A 20,822-nucleotide genomic window follows, 5' to 3' on the forward strand; every position below is an offset into this window, starting at 1 on the left:
CCCCTCCCCCACCCACGCCACACTGTTAATACTCAAACCCCCACCAGCCCAGCACTTGGGACTTGAAGGTGCCCACACCCAGACGCCGGGAGAGCTCTGTCTCACTCACGGACGGAATCACATGCAGTTTTTAAAACTACCCGTAACTGTAACATGTGCAAATTTAGAGACACATAACTGCCACGAATAATGACAATGATGCGATTGCGAACATTCGCCCTGCAACTCTCCTCATCGAGCAGTTACCCCTTCCCTGAGACTCCCCGATGTGGCTGGGGCCACGGTCTGCCAGGGGGAGCTGGGACGCTCTGTCTCAGCGAGGCCACCTCCCGCCTCAGGCTGTTCTCGACAGCCCAGAGAGACCAGAGGAAAATGTCCTTTACGGGAAGGGAACCGGTCATTTCCCTCACACTTTCATTTGGGGAAGACCACGCGGGGGCCTCATTCTGCACCCTCCGAGACCCTGTTCCATAGCGAGGAGAAGAGAACTGAGGACAGCGTGGGTGGCCCCCGGATGGGGTCCCCAGGGTCCCTGGGAGCTTCGCCCAAGCTTCTCGTAAAGAATCAAAAGCTGGGGTGCTGTCTCCCGACCCTCAGGGGCAAGCAGCCCACAAACAGACAGATGGATCTGTGTACCCTTAGAGGACAGGCTGACAGCTCTGATGTGCACCCTGGGCACACACCTGTCCCCCAGCCTCCAGGCCCCCAACAGAGGGACAGGCTCCATCTCGCTTCTCTGTTCTCTCTCCTCTCTCCTGTCTCTCTTCCTAACTTTCTCTTCCCCCACTTTTTCACTTTCTCTTTCCTTTTTTCTCTTCTCCCTCTGTCTGTCTCTCTCTCTGTTAACCACGGGCAACACAAAGAAAGTAGACGACACCAAGACCAACCCATCTCCAGCTCCGCCCCCCACACCTTCCCTTCGCTTGTCCACCTGGTCCACGCAGTAGGAGCAATCCAGTTAAATTTTCCCAATTCAACTGATTCTTTCTCATCTTCATTCATAAATCCAATTACTCAAGGAGTAATCCAAACCTGTCTTCGAGCCTTGTCTGCCACTTGGGAGCTGCCTGGGGAGGCCGAGGGCCTGGGGGAGGGGCGGAGGTGACTGGTTTAGGGACATGCTGTCTGTTCCCCTCCTCCACCCAGCTGCCTCTGAGCTATCACCCTAAACGGACTCACTTAGAGGGAAATTGGAGGGCGGTGTCGGGAGGAGGAGCTGGAGCAGGAGGGTGGTGGGAACCTGCCCTGGTCGGCTCCACACTGTTTGCTGGGATGCTTTTTGGAGCCTGGAGGAGCTCATTACAGACAGTGGCTGCTGGCTGAGGGGGCGCCCCAAGTTGGCAACATTCACTGCGCCCCTAGCCCGGCTCCAAGTTGATGCGACTTTTCCAAGAGTATCTAAATAGAAACTTCAGGGGTTTGGAGACCCAGCAGGGGACAGAAGAGCCTCCCCTCACCGCCCCCTGTCCTTCCAGAAACCAGCCTGGCTAGCGGTGCGCTTTGGCGGGAGGAGCGCACCGCTCAGGTTTGGCCAGGACAAGAATTGAGGGAAGCCTCCTTGCTCACTGCAAAGACTTTGGGGGAGTCAAGGGACAGGGGACGGAAGGGGGTCCGCTGGGGGGTTTGAATGGCAGGAGGAGCTGCGCCGGAGGGCTGGGCGCGCTGCGCTGGTGTGCGCGCAACGCTGGGGGCTGTCTCCACCTCTTCTGGCAAGTTGGACCTATGAGTGCGCAGCTCGACTTACAACTATCAACAGCCGGGAGGGTGAGCGCCGAAGGGGACGCAGGGTCTTTGCAACTTCTTCTCAGGAGCCCAGCTGGGCTGCCAGCGTCTGCTGCCGCCTGAGAGCCCCGCGCCCGCGCCTCACTCCACGCACCATAGAGGCGCCCCTGGGCCATCCTGCCCGCCCCGACGGGATGCCCGCAGCCATGCTTCCCTACGCTTGTGTCCTGGTGATTTTGGGAGGTAAGTCTCACCTTCCCCCACCCCCACCACTAGCTCGCTACTTGAGGTCGGAAGTTGGGGAGCTCGCCCTCTGACGTCCCTGAGGGTCCTTGGGGACTGCTACAGGCGTCTACGCACCCGCTTGGTGATGCTGTGTCCTGCGCGCTCTACCCCAGGCTCACCTGATCAGCACCTGCCGCACCTCCAGGCTCCTCCTGGGCCCCGTGCGGAGGGATCTCGGTCCTTGCCTCCAGTGTGCACCCCCTCTGCACTGTACGCCCCTTGGCGCTTGACCTCCAGGCACTGGGAGTAGCCCCTGGGGCAGAGCTCCGTGGGGGAGGGGGGGGGCTGGGCCCTCCAAGAAAATCAGGAGGATCCCAGGGCCGCTGAGCCCCTCCTAACAAGGAACAAACCCCAGGTGTTTGTACCAGGGCCACAGCGTCTGGTCTTGTCCTCGGAACCCTGGACCTGTGGGCGCTCACGACGTTTGTTCTGACGCAGAGCTCGGGGAGAAGTTAGGGGAGGGTGCAGTGACCCTGGGCCCAGTCTGGTGCCCACAAGACTGCTGGTAGGGTGGGGGGATGGAGGAGAGGGGTGGCCAAAGGGCCTGGGACGCCTGGAGAGGGAGACCATGCCTTCTCCAGGACTAACTGCTCTCCCACTGGCTCTTCTTAGTGGGTGGGGAACGGACAAAACTCTACCAGTGCCAGCTGACTGTGCTGTGCCACCATCGGCCAGAATGACCATAACAACCATGGCCACAGAAGTGTGCCCGCCAGGCACCCTCACACTGGGAAGGGTTGAGAATCCCGGTCCTGGAGTCAGAGTACCTGGCTCAGAAGCCGGGATCAGCTTCCATCACCTGCGGCGCCTCAGTCAGGCGTGTCTACCCGCTCTTAGCTCTATGTCCTCATCCGTCTGATGGGCTCCCAAAGCCCTCGCCTCTGTGCAGGCTTCTCGGGAAGCACTGAGCTTGCTGTCCGGCGCGAGGCAGCATTCCGCCCATGGCAGCCAGCTGCCGCGGGGAATGCCGTGACCGCAGGAAGACGCCCAGGCCCCACCGGGCACTCTCCGCTGCACTCTAGTCCAGGAGCACAGTCAAGTCTGCCTGCAGGGCCCCTCCATCAGTCTTCTCCCCTACCCCCAATTTCTAAGCACAGTCTTTGGAGGAGAGATGAAAGGGGTCTGAAAGAAGGTCAAGGGCGGGTGAGTTAGCAGTTTGAAGAGTCACAGACACATCCACACGCAGGGCGCATTTATCACAGGGCTGGAGGTGAGGAGTCACACAGCTGTCTGTCGCTGATGAGTCCTCCAGCAATGCAAAAAAAAAGAAAAAGAAAAAAAAAAACGGCCCAGGCACCCTTCTCATTGGTTAGGGAGGGCAAGGAATGTCAGACTGGAAGGTGGAGGGGGGGATAGCTGGGTGCAGAGGTGGGCCAGGGAGAGGGAGGAAGCAGGGAACCCTCATCTTTGTGGTCTCCGCCACCCCTCCCCTCCGTCCCCTCCCGTGGGGATGGGACAGTCCAGAGCAGGGGGACTGATTACCCTAGAAACCTGCAGTCTTGGTCTCAGTGCGGGGCTGTTGTCCTTGGCAGGCCCAGAGCTTCTCGTCATGCCAACAAAATCACTGCAAGCTTAGCATCGCTGCGCGCTCTCGGGGAGTCCTGCTGCTTTGCTCCTTGGCGACCTCTCTCCACGGCCAGTCAGGCAGACCCCACAGGGGAGGAGAGCCGGGGCGCCCTGTGGGCCCGAGGCATGTGGAGGAGGCAACCCCGCATGCAGATGCAGACGCTAGGAAGGGTGCCGCGCCCACGCGAGAAGCCTTCGCCATGGTCTGCCCTGAGCCACAGGCACCATTTTCCACTGGACACTTTTTCCAGAAGTCCTTTTCACCATGGGCTGCGTTACCCGGCAGCAAGATCCTTCTGCTTTAGCGAAAGGAAACAGAACCCAGTCAACCCTCAGATACTTACCTAATTTAGGTGCCCGAGCCAAGGCACGCCTGGGCTTCATGTCTCCTCCCCAGGTTCCAGAAACTCTGTGGAGAAAGGCACGCCAACAGGCCACTAAGTAAATTCACACTGAGCACGCGCCCCCCAGGGCTCCTCAACCTCAGCACCAGTGGCCCAGACCCATCTGCGGGGGGTCGTCCCCTGCACTATGGGATGTTCAGCAGTGCTCCCAGCCTCTACCCACCACCCACCCATGCCAACCCTTCCCCAGTCATGGCACCCATAAAGGTCTCTAGACACTGCCAAATGCCCCCTGAGGGGCCCCGTTACCCCTGGTGGGGAACCACAGGAATGGCTCCAGCAAACTCAACTGAGAGCTTTTCCAATGAATCCGTCAGAATCACTGGTTGGATGGATTTTGTTATTCTTGCTCTGAGTGATCAGGAAGTCAAAGGGACAGGGGGGCCCCAAGGAAAACACCACTGCTAGGTCGTTTCTAATGTGGACGTGGGTTTTCCCCATTTGTTCTCGCTCCTTCTTGTCTCTGAGAACGTCCTCTTGGCGGATGCTGGGAGCTAGGCTGTGGGGAGGTGCGGTTAGGTACCCACGGCAGCAAACCTTCCTCAAAACCCTGAGATGCCAGCTCTGTCCTGTGCCAACGTCCCGGCCCCCAGCTTTGGCTCCCTCCACAGCAATTTCTGGCTTTAAAAAATCTCCTTACTCAACAACTTGTGCCTAAAGGGGAGAAATGAGAAACCACAGCTCCATTTTTTTCTCTCTCTCTCTCAACTTTTTGGGTCTAATTTCAGTCCTGCTTCTATCTCGAACCATATATTTTGCGATGGCAAGTTATCATTTAGAGACAGATGAGCTAGAACAAAATCACAGGCTAGTCCGCGATAAAGTAGTTGTCCATGTGGGGCTCCACTTTGAATCCGAGAACAAAAACTGGGAAGAAGATTAACTGAGGTCCGAAATTAACTCGTCCGAAGACCAAATGTGAGTGGAGCTCAGTAATCATATTAATTATTTAAAACGAAGAAAACGGTCAGCAGAACCTCCCTCCCGCTGCTGAGCAAGGCAGGGTCGTCGGGGCCCACTGCTTCGCATCTCACTCTGACCGAGGCTGTGATCTCCAAGTTCAAAATAACCAGCTCCGGGCGAAGAGAGCAGCTCCCTTGATTTCAAAACCATCTGGATGGCGAGCCAGTCGGAAGCTGCTCGAGAAGAAATATCTGTGCGATGCATTGGAAGTTAACTATGTTAATGAAAGCTTTTAAGCCAGAATGAGCCCCTGATAAAACTGCGAAGATACGGCACTTCACCACCAAAGTCAGTCTGGAAAACGAAGAGCGATAGCCTAATGCGAGGGAAGGGAGGCCGCTGCCATTTGAACTGGAGGGCAACTGAGCCGGGTTGGGGGCCCCTGGGGAAAAACCACATTCTGTGATCCGCCAGCCGGGGGTCTTGAGCGGTGGCCAGGAGGTTGGTGTGGTCGTTCCTTACACCAGAATGGCTTTCGGGAGCCTTTTGTGCAAAGCCAGCTTCCTGTCCCTAAATGACCCTGATACAGGAAACTGGGACCTGGGCAGTGAGGTGCACAGCAGGAGGGGGACGGAGGGAGGGCCCTGAGAATGTCAGACCTCCCAGCTGGAGGGGTGGCCAGCTGGCTAGTGGGATGCTGAGACAGCCAGGAAGGCAGTGTGGGCTGGACAGAGAGCTGGAGAGCAGACCCGGGTCCCACCCTAGCTTTGTCACCTTCCTGTTCTGTGACCTGTCACCAGGACAGGTTCAGCCTGTGTCCCCTTCGGCGAGTTGGGAATGGTAGTATCTCTGGCCTCGTGGGGTGTTAGAAGGGCTCAGTGAGGACTGTGTGGTCAGGACTTGACCCCCAGAACCTAACGACCCCTCTGTGCTGCTCCCGCGAAGAACCAGGCACTGCGCTGAATGCTCCAGACCCGGAGAAGAAAGAGGTGGCCCCGCCCTCAGCTGGCCACCAGCATGGTTGAGTTTGGGCAGGTCGCTTACATGTGTCTCTCTTTGGTGGGTGTCCCCAAGAACACTGATTATTGCAATGGTACCAGCCATAGCGACAAAATGCGTCATTGTACCTAGGGAGTGAGCCTGGCTGCTGCTTGCGTGCTGTCTCCCGCCCTCCCCACCCCTGCCCCTGCCTTAGCTGCGGCGGTGACTGTCACTTGCCTCTTCTGTGAGATGGGAATGGTGGCTGTACTCAAGGCTAGGCCAGGTGAGGTGGGTGAAGGACGAATGTCTAGCAGAGGGGTGGCAGCGTGGCGTGTGGCACTCACCCATGTAAGGCACGGGGGACAGAGAACGAGTGAGGCCGCTCTCAGGACCCAGGGAAGTGGGAGTCAAATCAGACAATTAACCTTGAAGGGAGCCAGTCACCACAGTGGGTGCACTCAGAAGGAGGTCCAGCCAGGTGGGGTGGGTCAGGAAGGCCTCCCTGGAACAGCGATGTTACCTGAAACTTGAGAACAACAGGAAGGGAGGAGGAGGGACATCCAGGGAGAGGGACCTGCAAAGGCCGGATGTGTTTCTGACCAGAGAGAAGGCCAGTGGGGCCAGCAAGAGAGAGTGAGGGGCCGGGTTGGAGGAGGTCAGAGGTTGGCAGGGCTCAGTCACAGAGGGCCATGGGGATCCGAAGGAGGAGCTGGACTTGTGTCCAGGGCAATGGGGACGCTCACTGAAGGGTATTCAGCAGGAGAGAAATAGGATGGCAATATAGGTAGTGAGTTTTCCACCACTGGAGGTATCCAAGAATGAACTGGGTAATGTGATGGTGGCAGTGGCTACAGAGTTGCCTGGGTTTGCTTCCAGCCCTGAAAGTCTCTGCTTCTTAGGAGCCCCACAGCCTCCTAGTGCCAAGACACATGCTTTCAACTGTCATCTTAGTCCCCCATAGTCCCCCCTGAATTCAGTGCCTAGGAATGACGTCGGTGATTGTGAGAGGCAAGACTTGCAGGCACTCACAACATCCCACAACCCCAGCAGCAGGTGGGCACAGGTGCCGCCCTGACCCCACCTTCCAGCGTCCCTGGGATGAGGGGCACACGGGACCCACGCCCCTCCCCACCCACCTGCCCTAGGGTGCTGCTCTGGCTCCACCCCCTCATCACTTCTAATTGAGGATGGCAGCCACGTTCAGGGGCATTTTTGAGATTTAGGACGCTGCTCTCAGATGCAGAGTGTAGGGAAGTCCACCATCTGGAGTCACTCGGGGTCTGCGGGACTCAGTCCCGCCCAGACTGTTGTCCACATAGCCGTGTCCCCCACCCTGGCCTCCCCGTTTCAACTCTTCCTTCCAGTGCCCTTCGGGCCCCTCTGACCCTCGTCCCCGCTGACTTCACAGACGAGCTTGCTTCCTTCTCAGAGAAGATAGCTGCCACCAGCTGCCACCAGCATGCCACAGTCACACGGAAGACTGTCAGCCTGTCCATCAAGCCACACTCCTTTCCACCACGGCCTCCGCACTCACACATGCTGTTCCTTCTGCTTAGAACGCCGTTCCCCGCCCCCAGGCTCCCCTCCACCTGAAGATACAGAAGAAATTCCTAACAGGGGAATGCCTGCAGCAAACGTGGGTGCAGCCTTCCTCCCACATGGGGCGTGCAGTCAGCACCCCCACAGACAGCCCAGGAGGGTGCTGCTCTCCCTGCCAGCATCCCTCCTCACAAACCTGCCCCAGCGAGGACCAGTGGGTCGGATTCGCCTTCCTTTCATTGTGGGCAGAGAGGAACGTCTGTCTGCATTTTTCAGGCCCCGTGGATGGGTTCTCCACGGGGATGGAGGCCACGTGGATGGGCCGCAGACTTTGCCCTCTTTTACGCTGGACGTTTTAAAGAATCTCTTCTCGTTGATTCGTTACTGCTGTTTACATACAGACGAGTAGCTGTGTCCCGTCTGTTGTGCAGGAGCTCCTACCTGGCTGTCGGTCACCCGAGCTTCCTGGGAGGATTTCCTATCCCATGTCTCCTCTGCGTCCACTCCATGGAGCCCCGTGCTGTGGCCATAAGCTAAATGTGCATTTTCCCCGGGGGAGGTAACAGACCGCACACTCTGGGTGTGTGATGGAGACACAGCTCAAGCACAGTCGGTGTGGTCTCGGCACATGACCTCATTTGATTCTCTCGCTGGCCCCTGCGATGGCACCATGTTACAGGGGACAGAAGCGAGACCAGCTGGCAAGCCCAGGGGTAGAGATGGTGGGGCTGCCGAGCTTCCCGCCTCATTGGCCCCCTTCCCGTGGAAGCTCCGCTGGAGGTTCGGGCAGGGACCTCCTTGCCCTGCTGCCTGCCTGCCAGAACCAGGCTTGAGAGCGAAGTCTGGGCAGCAGCAGGGACGCAGATACCGGCGCTGAGGACTGTGGCAGGCAGGTCCCGTATGCGACTTCGTGCAGGGGGTCCGAGTGCGGAGGCCACGGTCTTCGAAGTCCCCAGTTGGATGCGTGTGAATCTGAGTGGGTTAAAGAGGGAAGGATCTTAATTGTCCATCTGCAAAGGCAGCTGCGCGGGCCAGGCTCTGGAAGTCAATTTCCCACGTTCTCATTCCAGCTGCCCCACTGGCTTGCTGATTACTTAATCCCTCTGTGCCTCCATTTCCTCCTTTGCCAAATGGGGTTGCCCTGAGGAGTCCAGGCGAACAGCTTAGTGCAGTGCCAAGCACAGAGCTGGCACTTGGTAGGTGTCACTCACAACATGACTAAGGCGACAGGACCCTGATCTGGGGACCAATCTGCCCTGCGGCTCAGGGTTGGCTGCAAAGCATTCTGGGCCAACAGCAGTGTGGCAGGAGGAAGCATCAGCAATGGTGGCCAGACAGGGTCAGAGGAGGGTGGGGCTGCAAAGTAAGAGAAGGGGGTCAGAAGCCCAAGTTCCTGCTTCCAAAGGCATAAGGGGGCTCGGGGAGCCTTTGCCTGGTGAGGACTCCGAAGGGCCCACTCTAGCGGGCGGGACGGTGCCACGTGTCTGGGATGTCTGTGTGGGTTTCCTGGGGCTACTGTACAAAGTGCCCCAGACTGGGTGTCTTAAAGCAGCAGAAATGTACGGTCTACCCCCTTCCGGAAATACGACATCCGTGTCAGCAGCCACACCCCCTCTGAAACCTGCAGGGAGACCCTTCCTCGCCTCTCACAGCCTCTGCTAGAAGTCCTTGGCGTTCCTCGCCTTTATTATAGTTTTCAGTTACAGTGGACATTCGATGTCATATTGCCTTTAAATGCATCGCTCCAGCCTCGGTCCCCTTCATCACCTGTCTGTCTTCTCCCTGTGCGCCTCTCCCCTCCTCCTAGAAGGGATGCCAGTGTTCTCGGCGTAAGCCGCACCCTACTCCAGCGCCGCCTCATCTTAATCGCCGACCTCTGTAACGACCCTAGTTCTAAATGAGGTTGCACTCCGAGTTGGGACTGGAACGTATCCTTCGGACAGACGCCACTCAGCCCATAGCTCCCGAAAGGCCCACTCTGGTGGGTGGGATGGCACCAGAGGCTTCTGGGAAGTGGCGATTCAAGAACTTAAGTGATCTGCCTACAGTTGAGCAGAGATGGATGGGACAAGCCATACCCAGGGACCCAGGGAGGGAAGGGAGGCCGGGAGACCTACCCCTAAACGCCCAACACCAGGCGATGACATCAGCAAATTTTGAGGGAATTACGCACCCCCAAAACATTGTGTATCAAAACAATACTGAGTGATATGGGAAAATGTTTTGGCATAATGTTAGAGCAGAAACACAGCATGTATACACTGGACTTCAATTATGTTTTCAGTGGGGGGCGGCATCCTCATTTTTACAAAAACTAGAAGAAAACATAAGAAATGAGTGGTTATCTCTGGGATGTGGGATTATGGGCAGTTCCTCTCTTTGTCCTTTTAGGTTTTTTCTGTGTTTCCTGCAGGGTCAGTCCCCTATGGGATCCCGAGGAAGGGGGTTGGGTGTTTGCTGTCGCCCAGATTTCAGTCTCCCGGACTCGCAGGCCCCGTGGTCGGCTGGAACCCCAGCAGGAAGGAGGTGCTGGTTAGAGAAGTGAGGGGGGCCGGGGCTTGTGAAACCTGGCCTGGCTGTGGGGTTGGGTCTTGCTGTCAGAAGTGGGATCACCCAAAATGGCACCCGGGGTCCTGGGTGGCAGAGAGGGTCTTAGGCAAACTGTGCTCCCGGTGTTGGTCTGGGCAACAGCCAGGTCCCGACCACCCAGACATTTAGGAAGCCCAGAGCTTGTGCTTCCCGGGGCCTTGCGGTGCTCATGGCCTCTCCGCATACTCAGTCCAAGGGCCACGAGAGGCATTGCCTGCCACAGAGCAGAACCGGGGCAGGCGGGTCCTTCACCGACGCCAGGGAGATGCATTGTGCTACTTGTCACCCCCATTAGCCCTGGCCCTGAGGAGTCCCTGCCCCTGACCCCATTCTCAAGTCCTCTCCTGCTTGAAGCAAATCCGCAGTGGACCAGCGCTAGGTTTCCGTGCCTCGGTCCCATACCCCCTTCTGCTGGCAGCAAAATTTCCCTCCTTGGCGCTAATCCTGGAGGAATGTCAATCAAGGTGCCTCCCCTCCCTGCAACTGGGGGCAGGAGTCTCAGGCTGAGCGAACAGGATGCTTGTCCCAGGACCCTCAGGGCCCTTGTGTGCGTGACCAGAAGCTAGAGTGCAGCATGCCCGCAGACACGGGGGTCCTGCAGAAACTGCATCCCCGGAGCTCCCCTTCGTCCAGCGAGCACCCGTGCCCGCGGAGGAATCCACTCGAGCTTACCTGACTCAGACGTGGCTTCTGTTGCCTGCAACCGCGGCACCTAACCAATATGGCTCCGGTGTGCGGTTTTTTAAAACTATATATTATTGATTATGCTATTACAATTGTCCCATTTTTTTCTGCCTTTTTTCCTCTCTGCCCTGCACACCCCTTCCCTCCAGCATTCCTCCCACCCTTAGTTCATGTCCATGGGTCGTACATATAAGTTCTTTGGCTTCTCCATTTCCTATACTATTCTTAACGCCCCCCCCATCTATTTTCTACCTACCATTTATGCTTCTTATTCTCTGTACCTTTTTCCCCTTTCTCCCCCCTCCCCACTGAGAACTCTCCATGTGATCTCCATTTCTGTGATTCTGTTCCTGTCCTAGTTGTTTGCTTCGTTTGTTTTTGTTTTAGGTTCAGCTGTTGATAGTTGTGAGTTTATTATCATTTTACTGTTCATAGTTTTGATCATCATCTTTTTCTTATATAGCTCCCTTTAACATTTCCTATAAGAAGGGCTTGGTGATGATGAACTCCTTTAACTTGACCTCCTTTGGGAAGCACTTTATCTGCCTTTCCATTCTAAATGATAGCTTTGCTGGATAGAGCAATCTTGGATGCAGGTCCTTGCCTTTCATGACTTTGAATACTTCTTTCCAGCTCCTTCTTGCCTGCAAGGTTTCTTTTGAGAAATCATCTGATAGTTTATAGGTAACTGTGTCCTTTTCTCTTCCTGCTTTTAAGATTCTCTCCTTACCTTCAATATCGGGTGATGTAATTATGATGTGCCTTGGTGTGTGTGTCCTTGGGTTTTCCGACCGGGCCCCCCGAGCAGTTAGCTGAACCGTGTGCATGCCTCACCAAGTCCCCATTGGAGCTAACCCCCAGGGCTCAGTATGCACAACCAAGTCTGAGCTGCCCTCCCCAAGCCTCAACACAATTTAATACAGGGAAGCGGGTGGGAAGCCATAGCTCTCACCCAACCCCGCTCTTTCCCCCCAAATGTACGTAAGAACAGAGAGCACGATGTGTACATATTTAGCTTGGAATGACCGTGACCACAGTAAAATGAAATAACTTGTTCTTTGAAATATACAATTAGGCTTGTTTTAACGCGTGTTTTGGGCGGGTGGGTATGGTTGCTAGCCTGAAACCTCAGTCTCCTGTTTGGCCCGTGGGTTTCACCCAAACTCTGATGGGCCACCATTCTCTTCACAGCACCCAGTTACGGAAGCAAAAAACCGAGCTGTCAGGGAGGCTGAGTGAGAATCCCGGGCTTTTATTACAAACGGTGGTGTTTGAGCTTGTCTTTTCTTCTACGGTCTCACAGTGCTTTTGCATTGTCGTCTGCCAGGCGGAGGGCGAATTGAGAGTACCTACTGAATCCTCAGACAGGACAGTACCACCCCAGTGACTAGCGGTACGTTCCCAATAAGCCCCACCCCAGGCTCTCGGGGAGCATGGGCTCCGGGCCTGTGCGTTTCTGTCACAGAGGGGGATCAGGGCAGCCTGACTTCCTGAGAAGTCCAGGTTCCAGGTTCCAGGGGAACCGCCAAGGCCATTCCCATCCAGGGCGCTCGATACTGCTGCTAACAGGGGCCAGGAAGACAGGCGAGGAGCCCTAGTCTCCGGAATCCTGTAGGGCTCCCAGGAGCTTCGGAACCCCTGAGGGTGTGCATGTTCCCGCCCAGAGCCCAGAGAGCGCCCGAGGGCTGCGGAGGCCGGAGCTGCGGGAGCTCGTTAGGAAGAGGGTCAGATACGGTCCCAGTTGACATAGATAATTTGCTCTGAAAGTTCTTTCCTTTTTTTATGCTGCCAGGGTCCAAAAAGAAACCTCTTTCTCCGTCTACTCCCACTCCTAATTTAGGAGAACTTTAGTGAGAGCAGACCCTTACTGTGTTTTTAGGTAACTTAATTTACCCTCAACTCAGTGGCAGAAACATTTCTTCATTCCAGCAGCTCTCATGCAGGCATTCAGCCCGCGCCTACCATGTGCCAGGCGCTGTTCCACACCCTGGTGATGCGACAGTGAACGAGACAGGCCTGGCAGGGCTCTCGTGGGGCTGTGTTCTAGTTGGGCCAGGGAGGGACAGGCGGAGCACAGACAATAAATTAAAAGCAAATAAATAAACGAGAACATGACCGATGGCAATAGCACTATGAATGCAGAGAAGAATGGGAGCAGTGACAGCAGCCGGGGAGGGGTGCTGCCACATGGGGTGTCCCTAGAAGGCCCCTCTGAGTAGGTGACGCAGCAGCTCAGTCCCAGAACTGAAACGGAGCTGGCCTCGTGAAGACCTGGGACAAAAGGCGCCTGATAGGGCTGGGCAGGTGCGAAGGCCCTGAGACAGATGTCCCTGGGGCCCGCTTAAGGAACCGGAAGACCTCCGATGGCTGGCACAGGACAGAGTTATGGGGACAGTCAGGGAGGTAGGCAGCCACCTCGTCCTGATTCCAAGATGAGCCTCACAGGCACCGGGAGTTGAGACTTGAACGCATCTTTCTAGGGGGCCCGATTCACCCCACAACAGAAATACGGAGATGACACCCCAATATCTGATACTGGGGGGTGACAGCACCCAGTGGAGGGGGTTGTGGTGGTTGAGCCGCCATGTAGCAGTGGGCAGGTTGGTCACTCTGCCAGGGTAAAATGCTGTCTGCTGGCTGTGCCCACCCAGAGGGTCACCTTTTTCTAACTTGCTCTTGAACTCGAACTAGCTCATGGGCTAGCTGTATAGCCCATGAGAAGGGATTGGGTTGGAGGCAGAGGAAGTCAGGAATTCTGTTTGGCTGGGTTGGGCTTAAGCTGTCTGAGAGCGGAGCTGTTCTGAGCTACGTCACTATTCACAGAAGGCGCTGTCCCCTGAAGGAAGCCACACCAACCCTTTGCAGAGACCAGGGGTGGCTGCAGAGAAATGTGTCAACGACAGCAGCCACGGACTTCTCAGGTGGGTGGCGGACACTCCAAGAAGGGTGGGCCACTCCCCCTCAAACTGTGTCCTAATTAGTAGAGCAGGTGGAATATGTGAGGAATTAGAGGGCTCTGAAGCCAGGGTGGGGACCGGTCACCCAGATGGACATGCGACAGAGATGAGATGCCAAGAAAGGGGGACTTGGTGTCCACAGGCAAGAACAGCGGCTGGTGGCCCCAGATGGCACCCACTAGGAGGTGACAGCGTGGGGGCAGCCTCTAAGGACAAGGGGCTTTGGCCAGAGGGAGGACGAGGCATTTGCACAAACAGCACTAGCTTAGGACCTACCATCGGGGAGGCCGACGTTGGTGGAGACCCCGAGTGTCAGGGACAGGAGCTGTGGATTCATTCGGCTGGTCTACAGGTCCAGACAGCACCCTGGGTGCGGGTCAAGACAGATTCTCCTAAAACTCCTCCTGCAGCTGGGCTGGCCCCTCAAGCCCCTCGTCCTGGTCCAATGAGTCCCTGTGAGCCTCCGCACAGACCAGGGACATGTGGCCTTTCTTCGCACAAGAGCCAGTTCAAGAAAACCCAGGATATAAACAGATTCCTTTTTTTTTTTTTTTTCCTTTGAAGAAATTATAACCTTGTTAATCAGGAAATGCAATACTTGAAATTGCACATACGCGCCCTTTAATAGGTTCCCAATTACTGAAGGGGTTCATTTTGGAGCTGAAATTTCAGCCGCTCCACCACCGGCTTCCACTAGGGCCTGATGATAATGCTGCCCCTCTGAACAAATTTCATTATTATTAGTGAGCAAGACACTTCTGAAGCTAGTTTACATTGTCTCTGCTCGGCTGACCTTGTGCGTATTGAATTGGAAAATGTGGTTTGTATTGTAAGGCCTCTTAATAATGTATTTTTTTGAAACAAGGGACCTTTCCATTGCAAATGAGACAAAGAACACCATATTTAGTGCAAAGAACGCCTCAGTCTATTTTGAAACATAATTTTCATTAGGCAGGTTTCTCACTGTAACAGGGATTTAAATTTTATTTTAAAAACAACACCCACCTCCTCCCTCCGCAACACATATTTATGTATATTCCTTCACAGAAAAAAAAAAAACAAAACACCCATCTGGAGAGAGTGACACTAATAACAGGAGTTGCTGCTGGGAAGGCAGAAGGACGTGGGGCGGTGCTGGGCGGGATTCTGCTGGCCCTCGCGCCGCATCCGTTTATAACACTGAGAATATATTAGTCGGGGCTGGAGGGGGTGCCTCCCGCCAGCGTATGAGCTTGGGTTGAATTCTGTCGTCATCCCCCTCCCCATTTCCCAAGTTGGAGTCCAGACCCCCAGGACCTTGGAATGTGACCTCATTTGCAGACAGTGAGGCCTTCAGTGAGGGGATCGAGTTAAAAGGAGGTCATTAGCTGGGTCACCCCCCAGACAGGACTGGTGTCCTCTTCAGCAGGGGGAACGTGGCGCAGACCGCTCAGAGGAAGAACACGGGGAGAAGGAGCCGGCCCTGTCCACACCTGGACCGGGGACTTCGCACCTGTCTCCGCAAACAGGAGAGAACCGCGCTGCGGGTTCAGCCCCCAGCCCGTGGGGGTTTGCTATGGAATCGGACAGAGGAAGTCCTGGGTTTCCCCCTCTGGGAAGTGGGCTGTCCGTTGGGACCCCATGGGCGGGGCTGAGCCGCGGACATGACCGTGGGGGGTAGCCCTCCGGCTCCGCCCACCCCCTCCAGCCTCCACTCCAGCCTCACTTCCACCTGCCCCTCCCCAAGCCCCGGAACAGCCCAGCCCGCTGCGCTGGGTGCAAAGTGAACTTGGAGCGATCTTCACCCCGTGACCTCTCTGCCACCAGCCCTTCCAGAGCGCCTGCCACGTTTCCCACGTTCTGCGTTCAATCTTTAAAAAGACACCCTGAGGCCGTGGCGCTGCTGGGCAGGTCTCCTGTGCGCCCTTCTCCACCCCAGACCCCACAACCCCTGCCAAGGGCGCCATCGTTCCCGCTGGGCCCTCCCCACGTGGCCTGTCCCGACCCCGGGCAGCCCCTGGCCAGGCCTTTCCTAAGGAACCTGTCTCTGCGTCCTGCTCGCCAACGTGGTGGTGACGCTGCATGTACGCGGGCTGCCTCGTGGCGGTGCACATGGGGCGCCCCCCAGCCACGTGGCGCCCCTCCCCCACACCACACAGTGACGAGCTAGCTGGGGTCTGGCCCCCTGACGGGGCTGGAGCCCCTCTGGAGCCACAGCCCCTTTTATTCCTCGCCGAGGCTCTCCCACACCTAACCCCAGCTTGGCATGGCTGCTGCTAAAGGAAGGCATTAATTGCACCCACGAACATTTCTTTTCAGGATTCGGAAAACCAACCTGAACTCATTAACCTTGGGGGAAGAGGGACTGAGTAGAAATGCCCCTTGCCTCCTCCGCTCATAAAAATAATCATGGAGGGCTGGCATTGTTCCACCTTCGGCATGGCAGGCCCCATGTGCGGCCCCAGGAACCAGGCGTGCTGCTGCGGCAGCCCTCGGCTGAGGCCCGGGAAGCAGGAACATGGGGCGGGGGCCAGGTGCCCACCGTCGCAGAGGCAGTGACCTCAGCTGGGACTGCTGGCTGGGCTGCCCCTCTGGCCCGTGTAGCACCAGGGATGACACACTGAGCTTTCCCTACCGCCAGGCGGCCTGCAGAGAAGGCCTGCTCCTTCCTCCCCACAGCAAGCTGCTGGCCCCCTAGTACAGAGGTGGACTGGGAGGCTCTCCAGCCTCTCACTCAAGGTCACATGACCTGGACTCCATCCTCAGTGGGTCTGGCCCAGCCTGAGCTCGGTCCATAGGGCGCCATGGCGGTGGTTCCTGCCTTCAAGGAGCCTCAGCCATGGGGAGGATGCAGACCAGGTGTGTGTGGGCAAGAAGCTGCAAGGAAGTTAACGCGCATGTTCGTGGTTTGTCACACAATGTGGCTCCGAGGCCCTGTGATGTCTCGATAAGATTTCAGCTCTTTCCTACGTTTGTCACCAAGGGGGCCAGCTTCCCTGTTCGGCACTGCCTGCCCCGGCTGGGCAGGGAATGACCAGAACCGCCTATGTTTCCGATGGAGGCAGTGGAGGGGGCAGCAGGCTCCTGGGGAGGGGGCATCCTGGAGGGCCTACCTTGACACACGGTCATGGGGAAGTTCTCATTGAGGAGGTGGCACTTGAACCGAAGCATGAGAATGAGCCAGAAGGTCCAGAAAGAGCATCCTAGGGCCGGAAACCACATGTGCAAAGGCTCTGGGGTGAGTGTAAGCTGAGTGTCAGTCATTTCAGCTGTCACAAATTCCACCGGCTGGGAGGCTTAAGCAACAAAAAGTTTTGGAGCCTGGGAGGCCCGCAATCAAGGCTCCAACAAATTCTCTATCTGGTGAGGGCCCATTTCCCAGCTTTCCTTCTGCTGCGTCCTTGCATTGCCAAGAGAGAGAGAGAGAGAGAGAGAGAGAGAGAGAGAGAGAGAGAGAGAGAGAAGAGAAGGGAGAGATATGGGGGGGGTGCTCTTGTCACTTCCTCTTCTTATAAGGGCACGAATCCCTATGTGGGGGCTCTGCCCTCATGACCTCATCTCAGCCTAATCACCTTCCAAAGGGCCGCCCCCCAATGCCATCACACTGAGGGGCAGGGACTCCACAACTGGATGTGGGGGGAGCACACGTTCAGTCCGTAATGCTGGGTGTTGTGTGAGGTAGGCAGAGTGCTCTCGAAAACGATAGGAGAGGAATCAGGGGCGAAGACTGGATTTTGTCAGACGCGATCAACGCCCATTCTTATTACATCGTTTTCAATGACCACAAAAATGCATACCCTCTGGTAAATGGACAGCTCTGAGCTCATCTCTCAGACCAAGACCCAAACACCGCCAGCGTCTTTGTCCACTGCACCGACGGCCCTTTCTTACGCTCATGTACCCCCTTCCTCCATTCGTTCCGGAGTGGGGGCCCCGAGTGGGTGTTTCAGCTGTGCCTGCTCTGGAGCTATCTGAAAGTTATTTCACGCCGTAGCTGGTCTGCGGCACTGACTTTGGTCCCTCCAGATCATGTTTCCAAGATGTGTGCGTGCTTTTTCATTGCTGGGGAATATTCCAATCTGTAGAGATGGGGCGGGTTCCTTTCCTTTCCTTCGGTCTGTGAACATTCCATGTGTCCCATTTGGGACTGTTATAGTCAAGGCCATCACCAACGGTCTAGTAACTGTCTCCTGGAATGCATGGGCGGGAGTCCCGATCTGTTAACTGGCCGGGAAGCCCCGGAACGAGAGGAAGTGCTGCAGAGGAGGTGTCTCATGGTGACAGCCTAGGTTACTCCCTGAAACCTCCATCACGTGCGTGCGCGGGCGGGCGTGTGTGTGCCTTCGAGTGCAGCTGCGTGTGTGGGCAGGCGTGTGCCTCGGGTCTGTATGAAAACTGTTTCCACCTGTGAGTCACAGAACACGTGTGTGAGCCTCCGTTCTCATGGAAACTTCGGTGAAGCTCACTGACATGGGCTGTTTTACAGAGCAGTTATCCCAACTCACACGCCCACCAGCAGCGTTCCCACGAGCCTTCCCCTACACCTGCATTTTTGGAATTCTTAATTGTCGCCGATTTGGTGAGTGTGAAAATGTCCCCTTGCTGGGTCTTCACTGGCATGGCCCTTTGAATAGACTTGAAGAGCTCTCCGTGGCGTTACTGACCATTCCGTGAGCTCTCTAGTGACATTCCGGCATGTGCCTGGTTTCTATGGCGTTGTTGGACTTTTCTGTGACATTCGTGGGACCTCTTTACACACTCCGTGTGTTAACCTCTTGCTGGCTGTGCGCACTGTAGACATCTCCTCCTGGTTTGTGGCTTTCCTTCTCATTCCCTTTATGGTGTCCTTTGCGTAACACAAGTTCCTAATTTTATTTTTATTTTATTTTTAAAAATATTTTATTTATTTATGTTTACAGAGAGGGGAAGGGAAGGAGAAAGAGAGGGAGAGAAATATCAATGTGTGGTTCTAATTTTAATGTAGTGTTAACACTTTGTATTTTGTTTAATTTTCTTTTTTGCTTTCTTGAGATCAGAAAGATATTCTTCTATGTTTTCTTCTAAAAGCTTTAACATTTTGCCATTTACGTTTGATCAATTGGAAATTGATTTGGGGGTATTATGGGAGGAAAGGGTCCAATTTTTTTTAATTTTGCATGTGGATAGCAAACTACCTGGGCCTGTGTATTGAACAGCCAGCTCTCCGTTCCCCCCCCCCGCCCCCCCCCACCCCGTCAGCAGCCCTGACATACATCACGCTTATAAATTTCATGAGTCAGCATCTGAGCTCCTATTCTCTTCTGTTGGTCAATTTATTTATCTTTTCAAGGAACATACAATGTTGCAATTATTTTAGTTCTCAATAAATCTTGATCTGACACAGCATGCCCCCATAGCTTAATTTTCTTCCATTTCTGACACCTTTGCTCTTTTATATAAGTTTTATAACCATCTTCTCAAGATCCTAAAAATAATTACAATAATCTGTTGGGATTTGGACTGGGATCCGGCATCCATCCTTTAGTCCTGCAGAGAACACACCCCCCGTGGCATTTCCTATCCACGAATGTGTCTCCTCATTGGCTTACGTCTTCATTAATGCCGTTCAGTGCATTTGTATCATTTTCTCCACATAGGTCTTGCTTATATTTATTAGATTTATTCCTGGATACTTTACACTTTTTACTACTATTGTAAATGGTATCTCCCCATGCCGCCCCATCTGTTGCTGTTCCAGAATATAATTGATACTTTTTACAGTGATTTCCTGTATCCAGACAGCTTCCTGGACACTCTTGTTGTTCCTAACCACGCCTCTGCAGATTTTGACTTCTGTCATAGACACCCGCGTCACCTACAACTGGGGGTGATGTCACTTCTTTGGGACTCCTCCGGCCTTTCCGTTCTCTTGTCTCTGCTGGCACCGCCGGCGAAAGTGGCAAGTCACTGACGTCCGTCCAGTGTGATGGTGGCTTCCCTTCTTATTCTTGGCCTCAGACCTCCCGTATGTCACCCCAAAGAGTTCCCGTCACCGTAGGCATTTGGGCGATGCCTTTACTCATCAGGAGGATATTTCAAACTATTTCTCTTTTGACAAACCTTTTTTACAATGGTGCAGGGGTGTGGGATTTTAGTGAATGCTTTTCCTGTAGCTGCAGGCAGATGATATGGCTTTCAGCTTTTCTCTTTTAATCTGTGGGTGTGAATGACATTTATAGATTTTCCTGATATTAAACTCTTGCCTTACTGGGACAGACCCAACCTGGACCCACTGCCGATCTTTTTAAAATACTGCTGTATTCTATTTCCTAAGATTTTATTTAGGATTTTTGTACCGTGTCCATAAACGAGAGTGTCCTTTCTCACACTGTCCTCAAAAGGCTTTGGAGGGTCCATCTCTCTTGATGGTCCTGTCAAAGCCGGGAGCAGGGCGGGAGGGGGAGAAGCGGGCCAGGCGCCCGAGCCAGGTGCACACGTGGACGTCGGTCTCACAGACACTGAAAGTGTCAGGTGCTCTAGTGAGCCCGGAGACAGCCTCCCGATGGCTCTTCCCACGCAGACGTACTTCCATCCCTTCGCTCTACCGTGTTAGAGTGCCTCAAGCACTCGAGGGGCCCAGCACACAGAGAAGAGTGACCTGGGGTCGTGGGCTATGTCCCTGTGTTTTGCAGCCACTCGCGTGAGTCGTGAAGTCACACCCACCTGAGCAGGTGCGGGCTGGCTTCCCGGGACACTGTGGCCTCTCACTGAGCACCTGGCCCCTGTCATGGCTTGAAGGTGCACTTGAACAGGTCCTCTGGCACCGTCCCCCAAACCGCGGGGCTGGAGGACAGACACGGCACGGGACCCCTGGCGCCAGGGCTGGAAGCTGCTTCCCATCCCACAGCCCGGATGTGAGAGAGGCTTGACTGGCGTTTCCCCAAATGTGATAACAACCCCCAAAACCTGTGACATCATAACAATAGCTGGGAGCTGGAAAAAGCCTTTCCCATGCTCAGGAACCGTAAATATTTCTGGCCGACAAAGGGCAAAGGAAGACCGGGCAGACCGCCTGCTCCTGCCGCAGACCAGGGAGGTACCCAGTCTCTGTCCTGGGGGGCCTCGCGAGGAGGGGCCGTCCTCAGAGGCGAGCAGTCGAATCAGAAAACACTGTGCTGTCCTTCTGGGTTTTGTTATGCTGGGGGTCTTCGCCAACTTTGTAGAATTTGTCATT

At 55.3% G+C, this 20,822-nt stretch overlaps 1 protein-coding gene across 1 annotated transcript in view; it reads left to right on the forward strand.

The window, feature by feature from the left end:
* The first annotated feature begins 1,297 nt into the window (after window positions 1-1,297).
* The window catches only part of APCDD1L (APC down-regulated 1 like), a 46,224-nt gene continuing 26,699 nt past the window's right edge, over window positions 1,298-20,822 (forward strand). The window contains exon 1 of the mRNA XM_053927316.1: window positions 1,298-1,965. Within this exon, the coding sequence (XP_053783291.1) occupies window positions 1,917-1,965 (49 nt within the window). The 5' untranslated portion in view covers window positions 1,298-1,916. The remainder of the gene's footprint in view (window positions 1,966-20,822) is intronic.

The sequence above is a fragment of the Desmodus rotundus genome, chromosome 6 (assembly GCF_022682495.2).
Source record: "Desmodus rotundus isolate HL8 chromosome 6, HLdesRot8A.1, whole genome shotgun sequence".
Classification (NCBI taxonomy): domain Eukaryota; kingdom Metazoa; phylum Chordata; class Mammalia; order Chiroptera; family Phyllostomidae; genus Desmodus; species Desmodus rotundus.